At 38.5% G+C, this 22,480-nt stretch overlaps 2 protein-coding genes across 6 annotated transcripts in view; both read left to right on the top strand.

The window, feature by feature from the left end:
- ptpn13 (protein tyrosine phosphatase non-receptor type 13) overlaps positions 1 to 6,978 on the top strand; it is a 68,815-nt gene extending 61,837 nt beyond the window's left edge. For 3 of the 5 annotated variants that reach the window (XM_034311092.2, XM_034311090.2, XM_034311089.2), the window contains 13 exons: positions 1,048 to 1,097; positions 1,829 to 1,984; positions 2,408 to 2,567; positions 2,789 to 2,878; positions 3,358 to 3,446; positions 3,690 to 3,745; positions 3,840 to 3,937; positions 4,552 to 4,700; positions 4,801 to 4,891; positions 4,996 to 5,333; positions 5,412 to 5,627; positions 5,946 to 6,008; positions 6,443 to 6,978. In XM_034311092.2, the coding sequence (XP_034166983.2) occupies positions 1,048 to 1,097; positions 1,829 to 1,984; positions 2,408 to 2,567; positions 2,789 to 2,878; positions 3,358 to 3,446; positions 3,690 to 3,745; positions 3,840 to 3,937; positions 4,552 to 4,700; positions 4,801 to 4,891; positions 4,996 to 5,333; positions 5,412 to 5,627; positions 5,946 to 6,008; positions 6,443 to 6,520 (1,634 nt within the window). In that variant the 3' untranslated portion in view covers positions 6,521 to 6,978. The remainder of the gene's footprint in view (positions 1 to 1,047; positions 1,098 to 1,828; positions 1,985 to 2,407; positions 2,568 to 2,788; positions 2,879 to 3,357; positions 3,447 to 3,689; positions 3,746 to 3,839; positions 3,938 to 4,551; positions 4,701 to 4,800; positions 4,892 to 4,995; positions 5,334 to 5,411; positions 5,628 to 5,945; positions 6,009 to 6,442) is intronic. The other 2 variants (XM_034311093.2, XM_034311091.2) reach the window with 1 other exon arrangement.
- A 1,526-nt stretch (positions 6,979 to 8,504) lies between these two features.
- On the top strand, positions 8,505 to 20,998 carry sdad1 (SDA1 domain containing 1). Its single transcript, XM_026928871.3, has 22 exons — positions 8,505 to 8,735; positions 10,123 to 10,227; positions 10,311 to 10,409; positions 10,706 to 10,816; positions 11,637 to 11,708; positions 11,996 to 12,096; positions 12,528 to 12,585; positions 12,704 to 12,778; positions 13,058 to 13,159; positions 13,442 to 13,511; positions 13,618 to 13,721; positions 15,448 to 15,505; positions 15,659 to 15,717; positions 16,287 to 16,363; positions 16,598 to 16,695; positions 16,818 to 16,894; positions 17,705 to 17,840; positions 17,934 to 18,028; positions 18,187 to 18,374; positions 18,482 to 18,566; positions 20,115 to 20,276; positions 20,884 to 20,998. The coding sequence occupies exons 1-22, from the start codon at positions 8,646 to 8,648 to the stop codon at positions 20,926 to 20,928; spliced, it is 2,067 nt and encodes a 688-aa protein (XP_026784672.3). The 5' UTR covers positions 8,505 to 8,645; the 3' UTR covers positions 20,929 to 20,998.
- The last annotated feature ends 1,482 nt before the right edge of the window (positions 20,999 to 22,480 follow it).

The raw sequence follows: 22,480 nt of genomic DNA, 5'->3' as shown, positions 1-22,480 counted from the left end.
GTCACGCGCTCTTAAATTCTATACATACTTCATTGTGCAGGTCACATTAATGTGTCTGGTATAGGTTTTTTTTTTTTTAAGCTAACGTTAGTGTCCCTTCTCATGATCGTACCGTAACTCCTAGAGTATCACGTCTACCATAAAACCACTAGTATATGGCATATAACCATTAAAGTTATAAATTAGAAGCTGAAGACCTAAACAATAAACTAAAATTCTAAGATATATGTTGTTTTTTTTAAAGAGGGCATGTAGTCCAGAGTCCAGTATACGGTAATTGGATTTGTTTGATACATACATGTGAAATTTCCTTAAACCAGTACATGATGGTATATATACTTATGTATACCACAGCACTGTTCGGTTCTGGATTCTCATTGGTCAGAAAGTGCTTATTGCTGTTAATTTTCTCTGACAGCTACAAATCACAGGTTTATATTAATGCACTTGTTCTAATATTGTTATCGTTTCTATAGTAACAGCTTAGACAGGGATTTGTACGGCAGACACTCCACATAATCTAAGACTAATAATAAACTGATTAAAAAGAATGAACCTGTTGTTAATTATGAGGTTTTCTGTAAAAGTATGAGAACGACTGTTTATAGCTGCTCTAATGTACTTGATAACAGGAACAAACATGTTTCGCAGACATTCCACATTTCACGTAACTATAAACGTACAAAAAGTAGTGTGTCGTTCTTTAATAAATAAAAAATTGTAATTGTTGGCAATTTGCTGTGGTATAGGAGGAATAAAAAACTTGTAGACATGCTGTTATAGGAAAATAGTCAACAGTGGGATAGTGTGAAGAATCAGAGTTAATGTTACAACCCCAAAGTTGATTTATTTTCCCATAACAAGATGACAGATGACAGGGAGTGATTTATTCCTTACATAGTTACTCCTTATTTTGCATTGTTCCATCTTCTCTGAAAGATTAAGAAAACTCTCTCTCTCTCTCTCTCTATCTCTCTCTGTCTCTCTCTCTCTCTCTCTCTGTCTCTCTCTCTCTCTCTCTCTCTCTCTCACTCTGTCTTTTCTCAGGTTATCTTCATAGTAATGATCATGACTTGGAAGCCATCTGTCCCTCTGAGGTGAGCAGAAAACAATGTACTCCCTACAAAAACAGCTAGCTAGCACATAGGTAACCGCAACTAACTACAGCTGTCAAAAAAGATTGCTTGTTTTTCCTGATGAATCAACTGAGTTAGGAATCAAATGATTCAGGAACTAAATGAGTCAGGAATCAATTGAATCAAGAATTGGGTTAATAAGGAATGGACTGAGGCATTTCCAAATTGTCTGTAGTGTGTGTGTGTGTGTGTATGTGTGTATGTGTATGTGTATGTGTATGTGTATGTGTATGTGTATGTGTATGTGTATGTGTGTATGTGTGTATGTGTGTATGTGTGTATGTGTATGTGTGTATGTGTGTATGTGTGTATGTGTGTGTGTGTGTGTGAGATTGGGCCATGCGATGGGTTGGCACCCCGTCCTGATGGATAACTACCTGATGAATAATGGACCAAATGAGTCAGGAATCGATTGAACAAATTAATTGAATCAGGAATCAATTGAATCAGGAAAAGATTAAATTAGGACTCAAAATATTATCATTTGCCAAGTTCCCACTGGTTAGCTGGTTAAATAGTTTTTTAGCTAATGTCAGTCTAGGTGTGTACATGAGAAATAATACTAAATATTTTACTTACTGACAAGGTGTGTGTATGTCACAGCATGTGTATGTCATTCCTGTAATGAGTTTCCTTGATGGCTAGAACCTGTTGTTCCTGAAAAGCTCATCTCTCGTGTCTCCGTCCCACAGGAGCAGATCATCAGGCTGCAGTTGGAGAAGCCTCCAGCCGGCAGTCTGGGTTTCTCCGTCATCGGAGGAGAGAGAGGCATTTTCGTGAAGTCTATCACTCCTGGAGGCGCAGCGCACACTGACGCCACGTTACAAGTCGGGGATCGTCTGCTTAAAGTGAGTGAAATGAGCTTTGTCTTAAAAGAGAAAACTTTTTGTAAAGGTTTAGAAATTAAGAAGTATTATTATTTTTATTTTTTTTAATTTAATTAGATCCAGATTAAAATTGTCCATGTTTAGCTTGACTTATTTGTCATTCTTGGCTCTTTTTTTTATTATTTTACATTATTATTTCAATAATGTTTATGAAACTAAATTTTATTTATTTTTGCTTATTATTTATATTATTATTTATACATGTGTAAGTTTAAAATTTATATCTCGGATTTATATATTTCTGTAAAGCTACTTTGTGACAGTGGCCATTGTTAAAAGTGCTATACAAATAAATTAAATAAATTGAATTGTGTTAAATAAATTGAATGTGTGTGTGTGTGTGTGTGTGTGTGTGTGTGTGTGTGTGTGTGTGTGTGATTACAGGTGAATGATGAGCTGATGACTGGTGTGTCACATTCCAAAGCAGTCACCACCATCCGGAAAGCTAAAGGTGTCGTTCACCTCGTAGTGTCTCGACCTCCTGATCAGACCCCCAGCACGTACCTGGGCTTCCTGCCTCTGAGCTCAAGCAACGGTAACACAGGTAACACACACACATACACACACACACACACACACACACACACACACACACACACACACACACACAGAGCAGTGACAATACCTAAAGCCTCTCCTCTTACCATCAAGTTCACCAAAACTGACCATTGTGTGTGTGTGTTTGCTGAGTGTGCCCACATGTGCACAGAGTGTGTGATGTGTGATGATCACAGCAGTGTTTCATGTTGCTCCTTTGTATTTTAGATGTGAGTGAAGACAGTGGAGTGAAAACAAAACTCTGTAGTTCACCAGAGGCACGAAAATCCAAAAGTCCACCTGCACTTCCACCTATAGGTACATACACCAAATTCTATTTTGGACAAATTTGAAGGAGAATTGCATTGTATCCTCAGAAACGTTTGCTTTTATGGTAAAATTACCAACAATATTGTGATAAGAGAACATTTAAACACAACCTGATGTGAAAATTTGACATTGCCGGTTAGTAGAACTGGGTAAGTGTAGAAGCATCTGCAGTTTCATGTTAGTTTTTGACTGAGTGAAGAGCCAGAGATAGTTAAGCTGCTGAGTTATGGGAGGATGGTGCCGTGAAAGACCGGTGGTCCCCCATCCAAAGCGTTCCTTTCTTCTGAGGGGTATGACTTTTAGTATAAGCAATGTAGTTCATCAGGTGTGTAGTTTCAGCCAGAAAAACAGTATCTATGATGATGGGGCAGACCATTTCAGCTCTTGTCGAATGTAGAATTAAAGTAAGTGTGTGTGTGTGTGTGTGTGTGTGTGTGTGTGTGTGTGTGTGTGTGTGTGTGTTATAGATTATGACTCTGTAGAGAAAAGACTAGAAGCTGAGGAGTCTGAAGACACAGACTGTGACGGTTCTTCTCTCCCAGAAGATTCTCCAGAGGTACAGGACGTCCTTTAATTGTTCACGTTATCAAAAATTGAATTTCTTCAGCACAATTAGGTTCAGCATGAGGAAATAATCAATAACACTTAACACTATACTTAACACACTAATTAGTGTTTTTTAGGGTAATCATGTGAGCAATATAATCATATAATATAATATTTGTGATGAATGATGTCACCGTATGTTTTACTCAGCATAACAAATAGCCGTTTGGATGTAAAAATCTATTTCTTCCAGACAACAAGGAGGACAGAATGGAAAGAGGACACCGTGGACAGCCCACAGAACGACAGGTGAGAAGACAGCAATGAGGATTTGACTTGACTGACAGAAGATGATGTGAAATCGGACTTGACCTCTGTCTCATTTTGCTTTGTCTCTCATTAGTTACCTGCACTCGTCTTCGGGACAGCTGGACGAGGACGAGCTCACGTGGGGCAGCGATGAACTCCCCATTGATAACATCAACTCCAAATTCACTGGAGGTTGGTCCTGTCACTGATGTGAAGCATTTTTGAAGTAGATGTTCAGGTTGGAGGTATTTCAGATTGATTGGAGGTATTCCAGACAGGTTGGCAGTATCTCAGACAGGCTGGAGGTATCTCAGGTATGTTGGTGGTATCTCTGACAGTTTCGAGGCATCTCAGATGGGTTGGAGGCATTGCAGACAGGGTGGCGTTATATCAGGTGGGATGAGGGTATCTCGGGCAGGTTGGAAGCATCTCAGGCAGGTTGGAGGAATTTCAGGCAGGTTGGGAGTTTCTGAGGCAGGTTGGAGCACCTCTGTTTTTCAAGTTTTTCAGGAGGTATGAGGAATCTCAGGGCTTTGTGGTAGTTTAGGTGTATTCCAGGTACCTCAGAAATGTTGCAGGTTGGAGGCATCTCAAGTGTTTTGGAGGTATCTCAGGTATGTTGGCAGATAGGGGTATCTCAACGGGGTTGGAGGTATCTCTGGCAGGTTTGTAGGTATCTTAGGTAGTTTGTAGGTATCTCAGGTGTGTTAGGGGTATCACAGGCTTATTGACGGTATCTCACGTGAGTTGGAGGTAGTTTCTTTTGTAGTTTGCAATTTAACCATTCTTTTCATTTTTATTTTCAGATGGACCGATCATCACGGAGGAGGAGCTGACCTCACTGCCCCTGGTCAAAGTGGTTCCCAACGGCCAGTACACTGGGCCGAAGCTCAACTCCGTGGTGAGGATGATGAGAGGACTGCTGGAGCAGAAGGTCCCCTTACAGGAGTTTGAGGTACTATTTTCACAAAGAAATGTAACCATGTACAGCTAAAAACAACCCTTTTGTAGATTAACAAGTAACATTTCTGGATTGATATTTTTTAAATAAACAGAATCTGCAGAATTTACAGCCGCTGGACGACTGTTTGATTGGACAGACGCAGGAAAACAAGAAGAAAAACCGTTACAAAAACATAGTGCCCTGTAAGTGTGAACACTTTCCACTTGTCTGTCATTTCTGCTGAAGTTGAACGTTGCAGCACGACAGGTGTAAAGAACCTGTATTTATGTATTTATGTTTCTTCCAGTTGACACTACGAGAGTGACCCTGGGCAAAGACGGCGGCTACATCAACGCCAACTTCATCAAGATGCCCGTGAAGGACGAGAGCTTTCTGTACATTGCGTGCCAGGGTCCACTTCCCACCACGCTGGCAGATTTCTGGCAGATGGTCTGGGAGCAGAAGTCCAACGTTATCGCCATGATGACCCAGGAGGTGGAGGGAGGAAAGGTGAAATGTCAGCGGTACTGGCCCGACACGCCGCACACGCCGCAGATGGTGGACGACAAGCTGCAGATCACGCTGGTCAAAGATCAGCACCTGGACAACTTCATCATCCGTCTTATAGAGGTCAAGGACGTCCAGGTACGACTGAGACATGCAGCGTTATAAAACGGTTGATTTAGTTACTTGCAGTCGACTCAGTTGTGTCTTTCCTTTCAGACGAACGAAATCCAGAGAGTCACACACCTGAACTACACGGGCTGGCCCGATCACGGCACTCCCATGCAGCCTGAACAGCTCCTGACCTTCATTTCCTACATGAGACACATCCACCAATCAGGGCCCATCATCACCCACTGCAGCGCCGGGATTGGCCGATCAGGAACGCTCATCTGCATAGACGTCGTTCTTGGTTTAATCAGCAAAGACACGGATGTGAGTGACAAAAAAATAATAATTAAGTCACATTCATTTATTAGACATTTTAATTTTACATAATCTTTGTCCTGCCTCAAAACGGCATTGTAGCTCCCCCTAGTGGTGCAGTCTATAATTTAACACTCCAATAAACGCAGTGAGCGAGGCAGAATTGTAGCAGAAAGCAGCAAGGTTTTTTTGTTTGTTTTTATTACAGATGATTTTTAGAGTTTAAATATTTACACTATAAAGACTTACAGTTGCAGATGATTGCTGCTGTTTTGCCACTCACACACATCACTGATTAATCACTTGGGAATCTGTCCTTCTTCTCAGTTTGACATCTCGGATGTGGTGAGGACAATGAGACTGCAAAGACAAGGCATGGTGCAGACTGAGGTAACTTTTACACTTTGATTATAAAAATAGGTATTAATAATAATAATAATAATAATAATAATAATAATAATAATAATAATAATATGCTCAGGCATAAATAAGTAAAAAAAAATGAATATTTAACAAATTAATAGGTAAATTATATTTATTTATTATTTATTTACTAATTTATTACACATTTATTATTATTATTATTATTATTATTATTATTATTATTATTAACTTTTACACTTTGATTATAAAAATAGGTATTAATAATAATAATAATAATAATAATAATAATAATAATAATAATAATAGAGCTTGCTTTAATTGTCATACCTGATATTTACTATGACTATGTACTTTTTTTTTTTTTCATTTTTTACTAACAGAACCATAATAAATCCTTTATAATGGCTTAATTACATCATTTCCTCCTCTCCTGTCTTTAGGAACAATATATTTTCTGCTACCAAGTCATCCTGTACGTGCTCAGATGTCTGCAGGCTGAGGAGAAGATGTCAGGATAGAGACGTGGCCTCACTTCGCCGTGTTCCTGTTCTCAAACCTGAAACCACCAGCAAGAACCTTTTCACACCTCCTCAGTTCAAAAGAAAATATTAAAGATTATGGGGTTTTTTTGTACATTCCTGTCGCTTCCATTCCCTCCTGCTGAGCGCTCCTTCTCAAGACACATCAGCAAAAACCATTGATTTTATAAAGTTCTTTTCTCCACTACTTTTTTATGGATCTTTTACTGATGATAAGAGCAAATAAATTCCTATTTTAAGTGTATTTTATTGCTGCCTCGACAGAATACGATGACAGTATTTGCTTTGTAAATCTTTTCCCAGTCGCTGAGTGCCAGTGATGGTCACTGAAATGAAAGTGTACATATTTAGCTCCCGACAGTTGTGGATACGATGTTTAAGTTGTTACATACTGGACAATTTGCAATTTGTAAATAAAAGAGTATCGTGCCTTTAAACCTGGTGTTGGTTTTATGTTTCCTCTCAGCCATTCTCCTTAATGGCAATGAATGAACGCTTGTTATATATGATTATAAATAATTTATAAGAAGTATTATCTCTTTAGAGATCATTGTGTTTTCAGTTTTTAGTTGAAGTAGTTCTTTTAAGAATATATAGCAAAATCCTACTTGGTAATTAGTTTATTAATGGCATCTTTATTTGATATATGACTCATGACTTATGTTTTATTTATATATATATATATATATATATGACATTATTTTCACTTTGACTGTCCTTCCTATCGTTAAATCCTCTGCTTTTTTTGTTGTAAAGAAATCTATATATATATATATTTTTTACACATATTTTTTACAGCAAAACTAAATATTGTGGCTAAATATAATTTTTAAAATGACACTAAAGCAGCATTGTAAAAATATCTTCAAGTATTATTATATATTTTTACCATATTGTCCTCCCTGATTACATTAGTAAGGAATAAAACACTCCATGTTGTGCTGTTCTAGAAAAATAATCAACAAAGTGGAGTATTGTCACCACCCCAGGACATGCTGAAGTGTTTTATTCCTCTTGTACCACAGCAGTTTGCTGACGATTTCGATTTTTATTTATTAACGAACAACACCTCATACTTTTTATCCAGTTCTACTTACAGTTAATGATGTGGGACGTCCGTGAAACAACTTCTCACTTACCTTATAGCAGCTATAAACAGACGTTCCCTCACCAGCCTTAATAAGACAAAGAACGAAGTTTGTCATGTCAATAGAAAACCGCAAAGAATGTCAACTCCTCCGTCCTGAAGATGTTGGAAAACTTTTATTTTGGATGGAATTCAGAAAATTGTCATTTTCATTCTGTTTCCATCCTTATTCCATCACTTCCCTTTCTGCAAAAAGTGAAAAGAGAAAGAACATTGATATAGAAGACTAAAGAAAGGAAGAAAAGAAAGAAAGCATGAATGAAAGAAAGGATAGAGGTTGAAACTATACCCTAAATGGAAGCCATACTACACACTAAAGAGCAAAATAGGGGATATTCAAGGGGAAAAGATCTGTGCATGTACTCATGTTGATGTCTGAAAACTTACAGCTGCAAAAGTTCCAGTTACAGCTTTACCTCTGACTGTTACAAAGCGCTGACACTGGAGACTCCTTCCATAAATGCTGAATAAACATCTCCTCGTAGAAAACTTCACCATGTCACTGATTACAAATGTTTTTTTTTTTTTTTTAATTAGTTTATATATGCAAGTCCCTGTGAATGAGTGGTTACTATAGGGCTGCTGTTACAGCAAATTAATCAACACCTTCTGACCAATCAGGGTCGAGAATTTAACAGCGCAGATCTTTAAGCATTAAGTGAATTATTATTATTATTATTATTATTATTATTATTATCATCATCATCATCATCATCATCATTATTATTATTATTATTATTATTATTATTATTACACATTGTTTAGATTTTCGTCACGCTTTTCTCGGGAACGCTGAGTTTGACCTTTTGTGCTACCCGTAGCCTGGTCACGTCATCAACAACATGGCGGTTCCCATGTGAGCCACACTCGTGTTAGCTAATACAGTTATTTTGCCATTAAAAGAAGAAAATAAGTTCTGATTCCGAGCAGTGACGAGGTTTAGACTGTAATACAATCATGTCGGTGCGACACAATAACAAACTGCCTACAAATTTACCGCAGTTACAAAACCTGATCAAGCGGGACCCGAAATGTTACACGGAGGAGGTGAGTTAAAGAGCTAAAAGCAGAAGATCAGCCTACACTCCTCCATACAGCGAGTGTCAGACAAGGATTTTTACACATCAAGCCAGCTGTTTCCAGCTGTGGTCCCGATTCAGCTCATCATGGATTACAGATCAGATTCTAGATCAAATCAAAGATCAACAAAATAAGGATGTCATCTACATCTCAACCATTTTATTATTATAAGCCTATTATTGCTGTAAATAAGTCCACAGAATGATGTATAACTTTCCTACTGAAAGACTCAGATTGACCTTAAAACTCATTATACAATATAAAAGCACAACTTACATCGCATTTAATTGTTAATTATCAAACACTATAGCACATGGGCTCTTTATATTTACACATTTAACTGTGTGTATATGAATCACTGAGAGGACTGGGCTTGTGCGTCGCACTGCAGCGTATCACAATCAGGAGATGTAGTCGAAAGTGTGTGTCTCATCTCATCTCAGCTGCTGCATCCAGCCTGGATCAGTTCTTCGCACACAAAACCTCTGAACCCTGCATCCTATACATAAGCGCTGGAAAATAGTTGGGTCTGTCAGTTTACTCGAGCATTTCACGTAATATTTTCTTGAGCGTAAAGCATGTTTTACTGTAAAAGCATCACAGCTGGTACACGTCAAGGCTGGAAGTCGTTCATTTCTGTGCTTTCTTACATGGTTGTGATGATGACAGTAAAAATCTGGATTGTGGCTTGTACGGGTTTAAATATTTACTACATGCAAATCTTATAAACATGGATTATCACTGCATATGATCACATAAAGTTTGTCAATCCAGTGAGATTTTCATGTCGATGGTCTGTGGCAGTTAGAAACTTCACAAGGTTTGGATTTTAATGACATCTTTTGATTCACTGCTGGTGACGTGTTACAGACATGTTACAGACGTGTCACAGACATGTTACAGACGTGTTACTGACGTGTTACAGACGTGTTACAGACGTGTTACTGACGTGTCAGGTGAAAAATTGCTGATGTTTCGCTCTGTGTAATCGCCTGACGTTAATCTTACTGATGTTAGGCTGCATGAGTCTACAGTCTGGGGTAGAAAGAAATCAGCCCCAGCCCCGCTTCTCGCTTCTGCCTACTATTCTGTGTGTTTTTTTTTTTTAAGATCGTTGTTGGTGCTGTTGTGCTCGGTTTCACAAAAATCCAAATGAATTCGACTTAAGACGTTTGTGAACAGCAAATAATCTGATCTTGACCTTGTAAACAAAACCTTATATTGACGCTAACCGTGCAGAAAATGAGACAGAACCATTCCACCTTGTTCCAGCTCATTAATGATGCACGATGTTCATGCTGCGCTAATCTTGCTAATAAGAAATGTTTAATAACACACACACCCCCATGTGCAGTTCCTTCAGCAGCTCCGTCATTACCAGTCCACGCTTCAGGTCTTCAAACACCAGCCAGACAAATCAAACAAAGATCTGGCTGAGTTGGTTATGTTTCTGGCTCAGGTAAGAACCCTTTGCTTCAGTCTTTCTCATTTTATTTATGAAGTGAACACGTAGAACTGATCTAGCGGCGTGTTGTTCTGCAGGTGGGACACTGCTATCTGACAGAGCTGTCGAATTTCCCTAAAGAACTGACCGAGCTGCTGTTAAATCACCACACAGTGCTGGAGCCGGACCTGCGCATGGTCAGATTCCAGTCTCTCCTGGCATTGCAGTCACAGGGGTTTGGGAAGCCATGATGGCAGAACGTGTGAAGTAGCTAAGGAATAAACGTGTTGGGGAAAAGATGAAGCAGAGTTACTGTTACCACACTACCACACTAAAGTGGATTATTTTCCTATAACTGCACATCCTGAAGTGTTTATTCCTCGTATACCACAGCAATCTGCCAGCCATTACGATTTTTATGCATTTATTAAAGACTGCTGTGTCTAACTTCACGTGTTTGAGAGACGTCTCATCCCATCCTCTTTCATTTTAGACGTTTTGCAAAGCCTTGATCCTTTTACGGAACAAAGACCTGATCGAGCCTACAAGTCTCCTCGAGCTGTTCTTCGAGCTTCTTCGCTGTCATGACAAACTTCTGCGAAAGGTCAGGAAAAAATCCACAAACACGTCTCTCAGTGTGTCAGACTAACTGTAAGAGCGGAATGATTCATAATTTTGTGCGATTAGAAGTGAAGAATTCTGATCAGTTTTGTAAGGAATGATACGTAGAACGAGATCACAATTTTAATGCAATTATTTTGAACTAAGTCTTTCTCTGACTTCCCTCTCTCTCTCTCTCCCTCTTCCACTCCCTCTTTATCTCTCCCTCCCTCCCTCTCTTCTTCTCTCTCTCATTTCCTCTCTCTCTCCTTCTGGCTCTCTCATTCCCTCTCTCTCTCTCATTCCCTCTTTCTCCCTCTCTCATTCCCTCTCCTTCTCTCTCTCGTTCCCTCTTTCTCTCCTTCTGGCTCTCTCATTCCCTCTCTCTCTCATTCCCTCTCATTCCCTCTTTCTCCCTCTCTCATTCCCTCTCCTTCTCTCTCTCGTTCCCCCTCTCTCCCTTGTTCTCTCTCTCTCCCTCCCTCTCTCCCCCTCTTTCTTTCCTTCTGGCTCTCTCATTCCCTCTCTCTCTCTCATTCCCTCTTTCTCCCTCTTTCTCCCTCTTTCTTTCCCTCTCCTTCTCTCTCTCGTTCCCTCTTTCTCTCCTTCTGGCTCTCTCATTCCCTCTCTCTCTCATTCCCTCTCATTCCCTCTTTCTCCCTCTCTCTCCCTCTCTCTATCTTTCTCTCTCTCATTCCCCCTCTCTCCCTTGTTCTCCCTCTCTCATTCCCTCTCCCTCTCCTTCTCTCTCCCCCTCTCTCCCTCTTTCTTCCTCTCTCATTCCCTCTCTCTCTCTCTCTCTCTCTCTCTCTCTCTCTCTCCAGACTCTGTACACACACATTGTGACCGACATCAAGAATATTAACGCGAAGCACAAAAACAACAGGCTGAACACGGTGAGTGCTGCGTAAAGGTTTTCACGTGTCTGATGCTGAAATTTATTCATAATAAGGGCCTGAACAGAATACTCATTATAATCGCTACTGTATCTGAGCGACTACCCGAAGAATATTAATATTCAAATAACAATTTTGACTTTCATAACTGACTTTTAATTTGAAGTACGTTCGTTAATGCAGCTCAAATTTTATCCACTAGCTGAACTGAAATCAGCCGTGCATGTGAAATAAAGCGAATCTGACTCTTTATAAAGATGATCTTTAACATTTTAATCTTCATTTAGACTTTGCAGAACTTCATGTACACCATGCTGAGGGACGCGAACCCCATCGCTGCCAAGATTTCCTTAGACGTGATGGTGGAGCTGTACAAAAGAAATATCTGGTGAGAGAGCAGAGCTTACACACACTTACACACACTTACACACACTTACACACATTTACACATAGACAATACGTTGTGTATTAGAAACGAGTGCAGAGTCACGTGCTGTAAATGATTATACACAGGACATTTCCTGTTTAAAGATGTGGAGTGGAGGAACAGAAAGAAGATTTTTGTTTTAAAAAAAATCCTATAAAGAATCTTTAAAGTTTTAAAAAGCTACTGTTTTGAGTTATTACATGTGTACACTGTGGCAAAAACTGAAACACAAACTGTTCCTCATCTTAGTCACTAAAACATTAAAATGAGAAAGTGAGTGCAGTTTACTGATCCATGAAACTCGGTCCAATTTACTATTTAATATGCGTCATTTTAATGGAAGCCTTCACATGCAATATTATAAGCACAGACATTTTATTTTTTTATTTCAGGAACGACGCCAAAACTGTGAACGTCATCACCACAGCCTGTTTCTCCAAAGTCGCAAAGGTGCGACAGACTTGTCTTTTTTTCTTCTTTTTTCATCTCTCTGAGAGATTTAATTCTGATTTCCCTGAATGTTGAATGCCACCGAGGTGTGATTTGAACTGTTTTGTGTTTTGATCAGATCCTGGTAGGTGCGTTGACGTTCTTCCTGGGGAGAGACGACGAGGAGAAAAAGGACAGCGATTCAGAATCAGAGGTGAACGACACCAAAATTCACAAAATGTTTAAAGTTTTAGTTTAATTTTTAAAGTTTTAAACCCTACTAAAACTTGTTCTTAGAGGAAGATTTTGGCTAAAAATGAAATTTTCACGTTCATAACGTGCTCTAAAACCTGAGAAAAAAGACTCAAGCAGTGATTATAACATCTCATAACAATGTTTGGTGCCGTCTCTACTTTCCTCTCCTTTTAAAATCTAAAATTTTTCATATTAAAGCAGATGATATTTTTATATTAATATAATCTCTCACCTCCAGGATGAAGGAACTACAGCCAGAGGTTTGATGGTGCGCTATTCAACAGGAAAGAAAACGTCCAAAAACAAGAAGAAGCTGGAAAAAGCGATGAAAGTCCTGAAGGTGTTTTGGTCATTTTCTATCTCTCTGACACATCAGCTGAAGTTTATTGGCCATGTGGGATTCATCACACACCCCAGACTGTAAAAAGATGCTGTATATTATTTATTTGCCTGTAGGAGCTATAGAGAGATGTGTGTTTAGGTGTATTTAAGTTTTTTGTTACATTTGTGTGATGAAATTGGCTGTTTAATTGCTGGATTTGTGTCAGAAGTACATCTGATGTTGGATAGTGTACTATAACACTGTAATGCTGTAACACTCGATTTATTCACGTTCCCACAGAAACACAAGAAGAAGAAAAAGGCCGAGGTCTTTAATTTCTCGGCCATCCACCTCATCCACGATCCACAGGGTAACCAGCTACGTTCCATCTCTCCTAACCTTACCAAATCTCCTTCTTTTCTTTTCTTTTTTTTTTTTTTTTTTACTTTTAAATAATGATGTATGTGATGTTGCAGATTTTGCCGAGAAGCTCCTGAAGCAGCTGGAGAGTTCGAAAGAGCGTTTTGAGGTGAAGATCATGCTGATGGAGCTCATCTCCAGACTGGTGGGAATTCATGAGGTAAAGAACAACCGAGACTCATAAACAGTGTTAGGAAATGAGCCTGAATATTTATTCATTATTCACACACGAAGGTGTGATGAGAGAAGACCGCTGATGAGGACCCACTAAATTCCTGACACAATTTAAGAGGATTGAGTAATACACGCAATTTCTATGCTTCATTTTAATATTAAAATATATATATATATATATATATATATATATATATATATATATATATATATCCTCCCCTTCACGTTGGATGGTTCTTTGCCTCCACGTCGTGCATTAAACTCATGTAAAGCACACGTAGCCACGGATTATCCCGCTGATATCATGGTCTGTTGCCAGCATTGACAATTTGAAGCTGTCATTGATGTTTGCAGTGCCAAATTTGACTGAAAGGATAAAAATAACTGTTAATTTTCATTAGTTATTTTATACACGAGTCATTAGATCTAGAATTCTGCCTGCTGTAAATCATACACAGAGATAAGGTAGTGTGATAAGATTACATTTGTTTGAATGAATTCTAATAAATAGAGCGAGAGAGAGAGAGAGAGAGAGATTGTGTGTGTGTGTCTGTGCCACGTCTCCAGGAATAATGAAGCTGTGAGTGTAACTACTGTATGCAAATGTAACTGTATGTTACTATGTACTATGGTGACAGTTGTTTATAGGCAGCGCATTAATTTAGAACGGTGATTAAACTGACTGGAACTACCTGTGTAATTCAGCAGTTTGAACCACACCTTCCAGCCAATCAGAATCGAGTATTCAGACAGACGATGGTGTGTGATATATATATATATATATATTATATATATATATATATAATAGAGGTGTAACGCAATGCTACTATCAGTATTTGTTTAGTGCTCAAAATATTCGTATCTGTTTCGTATTCAGTATTTCGGATTTAAACCGGCATAAAGTGGGCGTGGTCTGTACTGGATGTTTAATTTTTTCCTTAATATAAACCTTATCACTGTGTCCTGGAAACACTGGAATACAGGGAAAAAACAGGGATCCTGGAAAAAAGAAGTAATTTTCATTCACAAATTATAACAACTTTTTTTTTTTATTAACTTTATTCAACTCCTGAACCTGATGTCCTGTAGAACTTTCCGGCAATCTTTCTATCTTTCTGTCTGAGTAAGCATGTTAACTATATTTCAAAATAACTATACCGTCTTTCCCAAGTCTCAAAACTGTTATTTACAGAAGACAAACAGTAGCCATCTACTAGTGGGTTTGTTACATTGCAGAAAGATCGGGACGCACTGTCCGAATCTTCTGTAAAGCTGTACACACTCAGAGTGCTTCTGATGTCATTGAATTTCCGGGAAGATTTTCTTTAAATAACAAGGACAATGATGTTTAAAAAAAAAAAAAAGCTTGAATACTCATCTGTTCATCTGCTGGTCAGACCTGTATTCATTTAGGATGCATTATTTCTTTAATCTTTCTTGAATATGGCCATTTTGGGTCATATTCCCTCTAATGGTGTCGTATGCAGTGCTTAGGGGTGGAAGCATCAGGCTTTTACGTGATACAATATGATGTGATTTATAAGGCTATGATTCGATATTTGACGTTAAATCCCTAATAGTGCTCTAACGTAGAGAACACAGAGTAGGGGAAATGCAGGATGTTTTTCCTGTCTTATACATTTCAGTGCTTTTTTTGTATGGTTTCTATTCAGAATGTAAATTATAAGTGGTCTTATCTTGTTTCCGTACAGCTTTTCCTCTTCAACTTTTACCCGTTTGTCCAGCGATTCCTCCAGCCTCATCAGACAGGTAAAAAAAAAACACTCGTATCACTTAACTCAACATTTTTACTTCTTTTTTCAAATTCTTTCTGGATCTGGACAGTTTCTCTGACTTCTTTATCCAGTTTATTCGTGTTTGTTGACTCCGGTGTTTTCTTCTTTTCGCTTTCTCTGGGTTTAGAAGTGACGAAGATCCTCCTGTGTGCCGCTCAGGCCTCCCACCAGCTCGTCCCTCCGGAGGTAAATCGCACCACGAGTTTCATATCGATGCATTAAATCTTATAAGGATGAGATTCATCATGAAGCGGAGTTACTGTTACCACCTGTTATGAAGTGGATTGTTTTCCTATAACAAAGTGTTTTATTTCTCTTATACCACTGTTATTATTAAAGAACGTTATTATTATACGTTATTATTAAAGAATGAAACGTCATGCTTTTTATCCGTTTGTGTTTACATTTATTGTTAGTAAATCCATGTTATCACTTAGCAGCTATAAACAGTCATTCCTTCATTAGCCTCTCGTTTTTTAATAAGGGATTTTTTTTTTTCAGTTTTAAAGTTAATAAGAGAAAAAAAAACTCAGCTTGTCATGTTGCCAAAATTGATTTTTTTGATCCATTTATGTGGAGCATCATCCATACAATTCACCAGGTTATTGGTTACTATAGAAACGATAACGTATTAGAATGAGCACATTTATATGAACCTGTGCTATGAACTTTCTGACCAATCAGAATCCAGAATTCAACAGCGCTGTGATGTAGTGTGTCATAAAACCTCATTTTTGTTCTCGCCCCTGATGCAGATCATTGAGCCGGTGATCATGACCATCGCCAACAACTTTGTCACAGACAGGAATTCAGGAGAGGTGATGACGGTCGGGTAAGTGACTCCGCCTTTACTTTCAAATGAATTATTTCCTCTAATTAATCAGAGCAAAAAAAATTTCATTTCAAATCATTAACAATGTCAGTAATACTATGTGCTAGGTTTAATATGATCGTAAGCATATAATTATTATTTGTTACATATTAAACAATTAAAGTTGCATTACTTCCTTTTCCTAACAGTATTTTTAATTGTATATGTTTGTCTTTTCCCTTCTCGTTGTCTCAGGATTAACGCGATCAGGGAAATCGTAGCGCGCTGTCCGCTCTCCATGTCTGAAGACCTGCTCCAAGATCTCGCCCAGTACAAATCTCACAAAGACAAGAGTACGTCGCGGCTCGTCACTGCTGTATACATGCGTTAACGAGCTCCTTGCTGTAGCAGTGATTTTAATTATTATCCAGAGAAATTGCCTTCTATAGATTTCTATTTCCTGTGTGATTTGTAGATGTGGTGATGTCTGCCAGAGGACTGATTCAGCTCTTCAGAGATCTCAATCCTCAGATGCTGCACAGGAAAGACCGGGTGAGGACAGGAAAACACGTTCAGTCCAAATTAAATAAAAAAAGAGGGTTTTAAAGTGCTGCATGAGATTTATGTTCCACAAAGGGTTTAGGCAACTGCATGCTTGCGTGTTAAACATTCAGTGGAAAAATAAAGTTGTTAAAAATGCTTCAATATTAACTTTATAATTCTTTATTTTTAGAATTATTTACTTACTGAATGATTTACTGCCTGTATTAATGACTTAATTACTGATCTCCTTCCTTTCTTACTGACTTACTGACTGATGTACTACTTAATTGCTGACCTAATTACTGATTTACTGACTGACTGACTGACTGACTGATTTACTGACTGACTAACTCAATGACTGAGTGACTTATTGAATTATTGAATTAGTAACTGACGTACTGACTGAATTTCTTACTGACGTAACTTTCTGACTTACTGACTTAAAGATTTACTCACTCACAGATTGACGTACTGACTGACTTGCATATTGACTAACTTACTCACTGACTTAGGGACTTAATTACCGACTTACTGACTTACTTACTAGCTTACCTACTGACTTCCTGACTGACTTACTGACTGACTTACTCTCTCTCCAAAACAGTTTAAACCTCTGTGTATCTGTAATAGTCACCTAAACCTTTTAGTATTAAATATCCGCCTGTGTTCTCCCTAAAACGTCACATGAGGGTATATGATTGAGTTCAAAGGTCACATCCATAAACCTTGAACTGCACCTTTTGCATTTTTTTGCTTCCTGTTTCGTCCACGTGTTTAGTCAGTATCTTGAGACGTGCTGATTGTGATTATTTTTTCCAGGGAAAACCCACCGAGTCCTCGGCTGAAGCCCGGATCCACGAGTACGGTGAGCTGGAGGCTAAAGACTACATACCTGGAGCTGAAGTTCTGGACGTGGAGACAGAAGAGCCCAAAGGAGGAGATGATGATGATGAAGGTAACAGATTCTGTATCTCCTGGGCAGAAATACTTTTTACTGCTTTAATATGGTCCCTATATTTACATTTTCTACTTCTTTATTTCCTTCTAGATGGCTGGGAGAGCATGAGCATGAGTGAGGAAGAGGATGATGATGGTGAATGGGTGAATGTGCACCACTCTTCTGATGAAGATCAGGAAGAAGTGGTAAGGCTCAAAGTTTTTTTTTTTTAAGCTAGTTTGTAGTGTTTAGCGCCCTCTGCTGTCTGTTAGGTGAATTGTAGTAGCAGTGAGAATAATGCTCTTGTGCCAGTTTTACAAGCTCAGTGTGTGTGTGTGTGTGTGTGTGTTTGTGTGTGTGTCAGGCGGAGAAGCTCCAGAGTATCCCTGTAGAAGAGAGGAAAGCTAAAGCAGCAGCAGTGAGCACCAGCCGCCTCCTCACACAGGACGACTTCAAAAAGATCCGCCTCGCGCGGATGGCCAGAGACATGAACGCAGCACCCGGTAAAGGGCAGAAGAGAAAGAACGCAGACACAGAAGAGGAAACGGAGAGGTACGATACATCTTTAGAACACATTCAGTCTTTTACAACGTGTAGATTTTGTTTATTTTTTTGTTGTTATGGCTGAAAAATGAAATGCAGTGTGTGTTGTGTTTCAGAGGTGAACTGCTCACACTGAGAGACATCGAGCGTTTACACAAGAAACCTAAATCTGACAAAGAGACCAGACTGGCCACAGCAATGGTGAGAAATAATCACACACATACGTACTCTTACTAGTTGCCACTTAAACACAGTCGGTCACTCAGACAAGGTCAGAGAGTTACACAGTCAGTCATGCAGTCAGTCATTTAGTCTGACAGTTGCACAGTCATTTCAATGCAGTTTTATTTGTATAGCACTTTTAACAATGGACGTTGTCACAAAGCAACTTTACAGAAATATATCACTTCTGAATTTCTAAATTTATCCTCAATGAGCAATCCAGAGGCGATGGTGGTGAGGAAAAACTCCCTGAGATGACCTGAGGAAGAAACCTTGAGAGGAATCAGACTCAGAAGGGAACCCATCCTCATCTGGGTGACACTGGATAGTGCGATTATACATCATTCCTTTCTCTAACTGTGTGCTATATGGTCAGAAAGTGCAATTGTGGAACCAGGAAATTCATTATAGTTTTAACATGAAGTCTGTTTTGTTGACGTTATCCCCTGTTCGCTGATGGAGACTTGAGTGCAGAACTGTTCATGGCGATTGCAGTCTAAAGCCGTCTTCATGATTTCTAAGTGTATCTTTAGGCTGCCCATGTGGGGCTGTCCTCAGCAGCAGCGAGTGGTTTCCAAGTGATCAGAACTCCAACCAGGTCTGGAGAGCAGAAGGGGTCAGGATCACTGGTATCTCAGGAGTCATATGTAGTCAGTAGTCATGTGTAGCTCAACAGAGAGAGAATGAGAGTGAAAGAGAGAGGGAGAGAGAATCACAGATTATTAGGTATGCTCATAATTAAGCACATGATTATTAGGTATGGAGCGGCCAGCCACTCCAGCTGAGTGAAAGCATGAGAGTGGGGTGGGTGAAGACAGCATCACATCAGTGACCTGACTTTTTGACACCATTGATCATGCTCTTCACCTAGAAAATGTTGTTGGTGTTAAGGGAACAGCCTTCTCCTGGCTCAGGTCTTATTTGACTGATCGTTATCAGTCTGTAGATGTAAATGGTGACTGCTCTACGCAAACTAAGGTAAAATTTGGTGTTCCACAAGGTTCTGTTCTGTGTCCCACTGCTTTTTTCTGGGTAAAATGATATATAAACATGGTATTAGCTTCCACTGTTATGCTGATGACACACAGTTGTATGTTTCAGCAAAGCCAGATGAGAGACACCAGCTTTATAAAGATGAAGAACGTGTAAAGGACGTTAGACCATTCCATCGCTAAGTCAGTCATTCGGTCATTCAGTCAGTCAGTTGCAAAGTCAGTTAGTTGCTCAGTCACTCACTCAGTCAGTCTTTCAGTCAGTCATTTTGTCTCTCTGTCAGCTGCTCAATTCTTCAGTCATTCATTCAGTCGCTCAGTCAGTCAGTTAATTGCTCAATCATACAGTCAGTCATTCATTCATTCACTCACTTGGTCACTCACTTCATATCAAAGTCTCTAAAATATTTTAGAAGTTCACTTAACATGAGCTGGAACATTCAGATGAGAACATGCTGATCATATTTGATCGTCTTTAGAATGCGCTCACACTTCGCTCTTCACACTCTGTTCTTTGTTGTTTAATCTGTGTCAGGCCGGCCGGACAGACAGGAAGGAGTTTGTGAAGAAGAGGAACAAGCTGAACCCGTACGCTAGCACCAGCAACAAGGAGAAGAGGAAGAAGAAGAACTTCATGATGATGAAGCAGAGCCAGAACGTCCGGACCAAAGGCAAACGCTCCTTCAGAGAGAAACAGGTACGAGTGTAACGTGCAGATTAAACAGGAAGCTGTATTTACCGGTGGGTCTTTATTTTTGAGACTTTTTAGGCTATAAGTCAGGACAGACTGAGAAACACACTCCTAAATTTGGGAATTTAGTGCTTTTTGCTTACCATAAAAACTTTATTTTTACTTTATTTTTACTTATTACTTGTTTGCCATCTAAAATTGCCTCTTAAAAACTTAGACATTGCAAGATATAATGCTATAGGGCAAGGATTATGCCTTTTTCCAAATCGATATCTTGGAATTATAAGGATATAGCTGACGTAGTATGAGTTAATGTTATAAATGTTTTTACATACCATTGAATGTACAGTATGTGAAAGTTTTTACACCAAAATATTGCTTAAAAATAATTTGTGACCCTACGTCTTCTTAATATTTTAAAATGTTAAACATATTAAACCTGTTTTATAGTCCAGAAAATACACCAAAGCGATTTTAAAATGATGGCGGGTAAAGACCCACTGGATAGATTCCTCCACAAGCTAATAATTTTTTTCTATCCCTGTTTATAAAATAATAAAAAATAGGTATAAGGTACAGTTTCAGTCACTCTTATTGATTTTTTTTTCCACAGATTGCGCTCAGAGATGCACTTTTGAAGAAGAAGAAATACAAGTAGCATCTCAGAATCTCTGTACAGATCATTGTCATATCTGACCTGTAATAAATCCATTTTACGTTTAAACATTTCTCACAGTGGGTTTCTTCTTATTTGCTTATTTTCTCTTTCAGTATGTTTTAACCTCAAATTATTACTCTTATTACCAAATAGTTGTGTAATCATAGTTATTGCAAGTCAGTGAGGATGTTTATAAGAAATAGTTCGATCACTGTGCGTTAGATATGATGAAATAATTTGATGGTGAAATGATGATGATCATCACATGGGAATTGTATGGATTTTTTTTTTTCTAAAGTAACAGCTTTTCAGACTGGTTTAAAAGTCTGATTTATTTATATATTTTAAGAAATACAGCCAACTACATTAGTTATAGAGTATCACAGGCAGATGGAAGCAGATATGACTGCGAGTGTGAGTGAATTAGACAAAATTCCTTCGGGGAAAAAAAAAAAAGTGCCCTATGCACCCCTGAAACCTAGGCAATAAAAATAGCTAGTGCAAGTTGCAAAATTTCTAACAGGTATTTTATCAATTGAATGTTTGTTCATAACGTAAGTTTGAACGCAATCCACGTATCACTGCCATGTTGCTAATCTTCATACTCAAGATTTCATATTGCATCATATAAACTAGTTATATTACCTGTAGACTCTAATCATTAGCGGGTGTGAGCGTTGGGTTCAGGTCGTGTCCTCGCCTGTGATTAGTTTGCCTTTTTAGTGCAAATAGAACTTCTGAGATCTGACTACGTTTAGTGTCCTGGATCTTGGACCTTCTGCATCTACATTCATTCAACAAAAGTCTAAAGATCTAAAAACATGGCTTTTCAGATGATATCTTGGACCAGGCATCTTTGCATTAGCATTTAACATTTATACGCATACTTAGGTATTACACATACTTGATATTGATTAAAGTCTTTAAACACATGTAAAGTATTTCTGTCAAGCGAAGATGCTTTCAATATAAATTTTATAAAGATACTAAATGCCAAAATTACTATAAAGAGTAATAAACTAAACCAAATGACCGCCTCACAGCTCCAGAGTTCTCTGTTCGATCCTGAGCTCGGGTTACTGCCTGTACGGAGTTTTACATGTTCTCCCCGTGTCAGCGTGGGTTTCCTCCAGGTTCTCCAGTTTCCTCCCACTGCAGTAAGGTGAATTGGCTATGCTACGTAGTACCTGGCTGTGAAAGAGTGTGTGAATGTGTGTGTGGAACCACAGTGACCCAGCCAGGATAAAGCACTTACTGAAGATAAATGAAATTAATATTTGACGCGTCTTTTCATTTTCATAAGAAAATCTTTTAGTATGTTTTTTCCTGCAACTCACACACATAGCCTCAATAATGCGGTAATGATTCATCTGAAATTAATGAAATATTACTAACTGTTTTAAAGTCACTGTAACATTATTTTGGGTTTTTTTGGAAAATGAGATCAGATTTTTCTAGTGTTTTATCATTGCATCTGCAAAATGAATGTACAACAAGTAAAAAATATTAATAAATATATAGCTGGAATTCCACGCTGTTCAATTTTCACCCA

This window comes from Pangasianodon hypophthalmus, chromosome 15 (assembly GCF_027358585.1).
Source record: "Pangasianodon hypophthalmus isolate fPanHyp1 chromosome 15, fPanHyp1.pri, whole genome shotgun sequence".
In the NCBI taxonomy this organism is placed as follows: domain Eukaryota; kingdom Metazoa; phylum Chordata; class Actinopteri; order Siluriformes; family Pangasiidae; genus Pangasianodon; species Pangasianodon hypophthalmus.
Note: the sequence above shows the minus strand (reverse complement) of the source record. Positions and strands in the feature narration are given on the sequence as shown.

Excerpts from the sequence above, each read along its gene's own strand:
- sdad1 (XM_026928871.3), top strand. The coding sequence starts at position 8,646 with ATGTCGGTGCGACACAATAACAAACTGCCTACAAATTTACCGCAGTTA. Across the intron at positions 10,410-10,705 it reads TGGAGCCGGACCTGCGCATG|ACGTTTTGCAAAGCCTTGAT; the intron begins GTCAGATTCCAG and ends CTTTCATTTTAG. Across the intron at positions 16,895-17,704 it reads TGCTGCACAGGAAAGACCGG|GGAAAACCCACCGAGTCCTC; the intron begins GTGAGGACAGGA and ends TATTTTTTCCAG.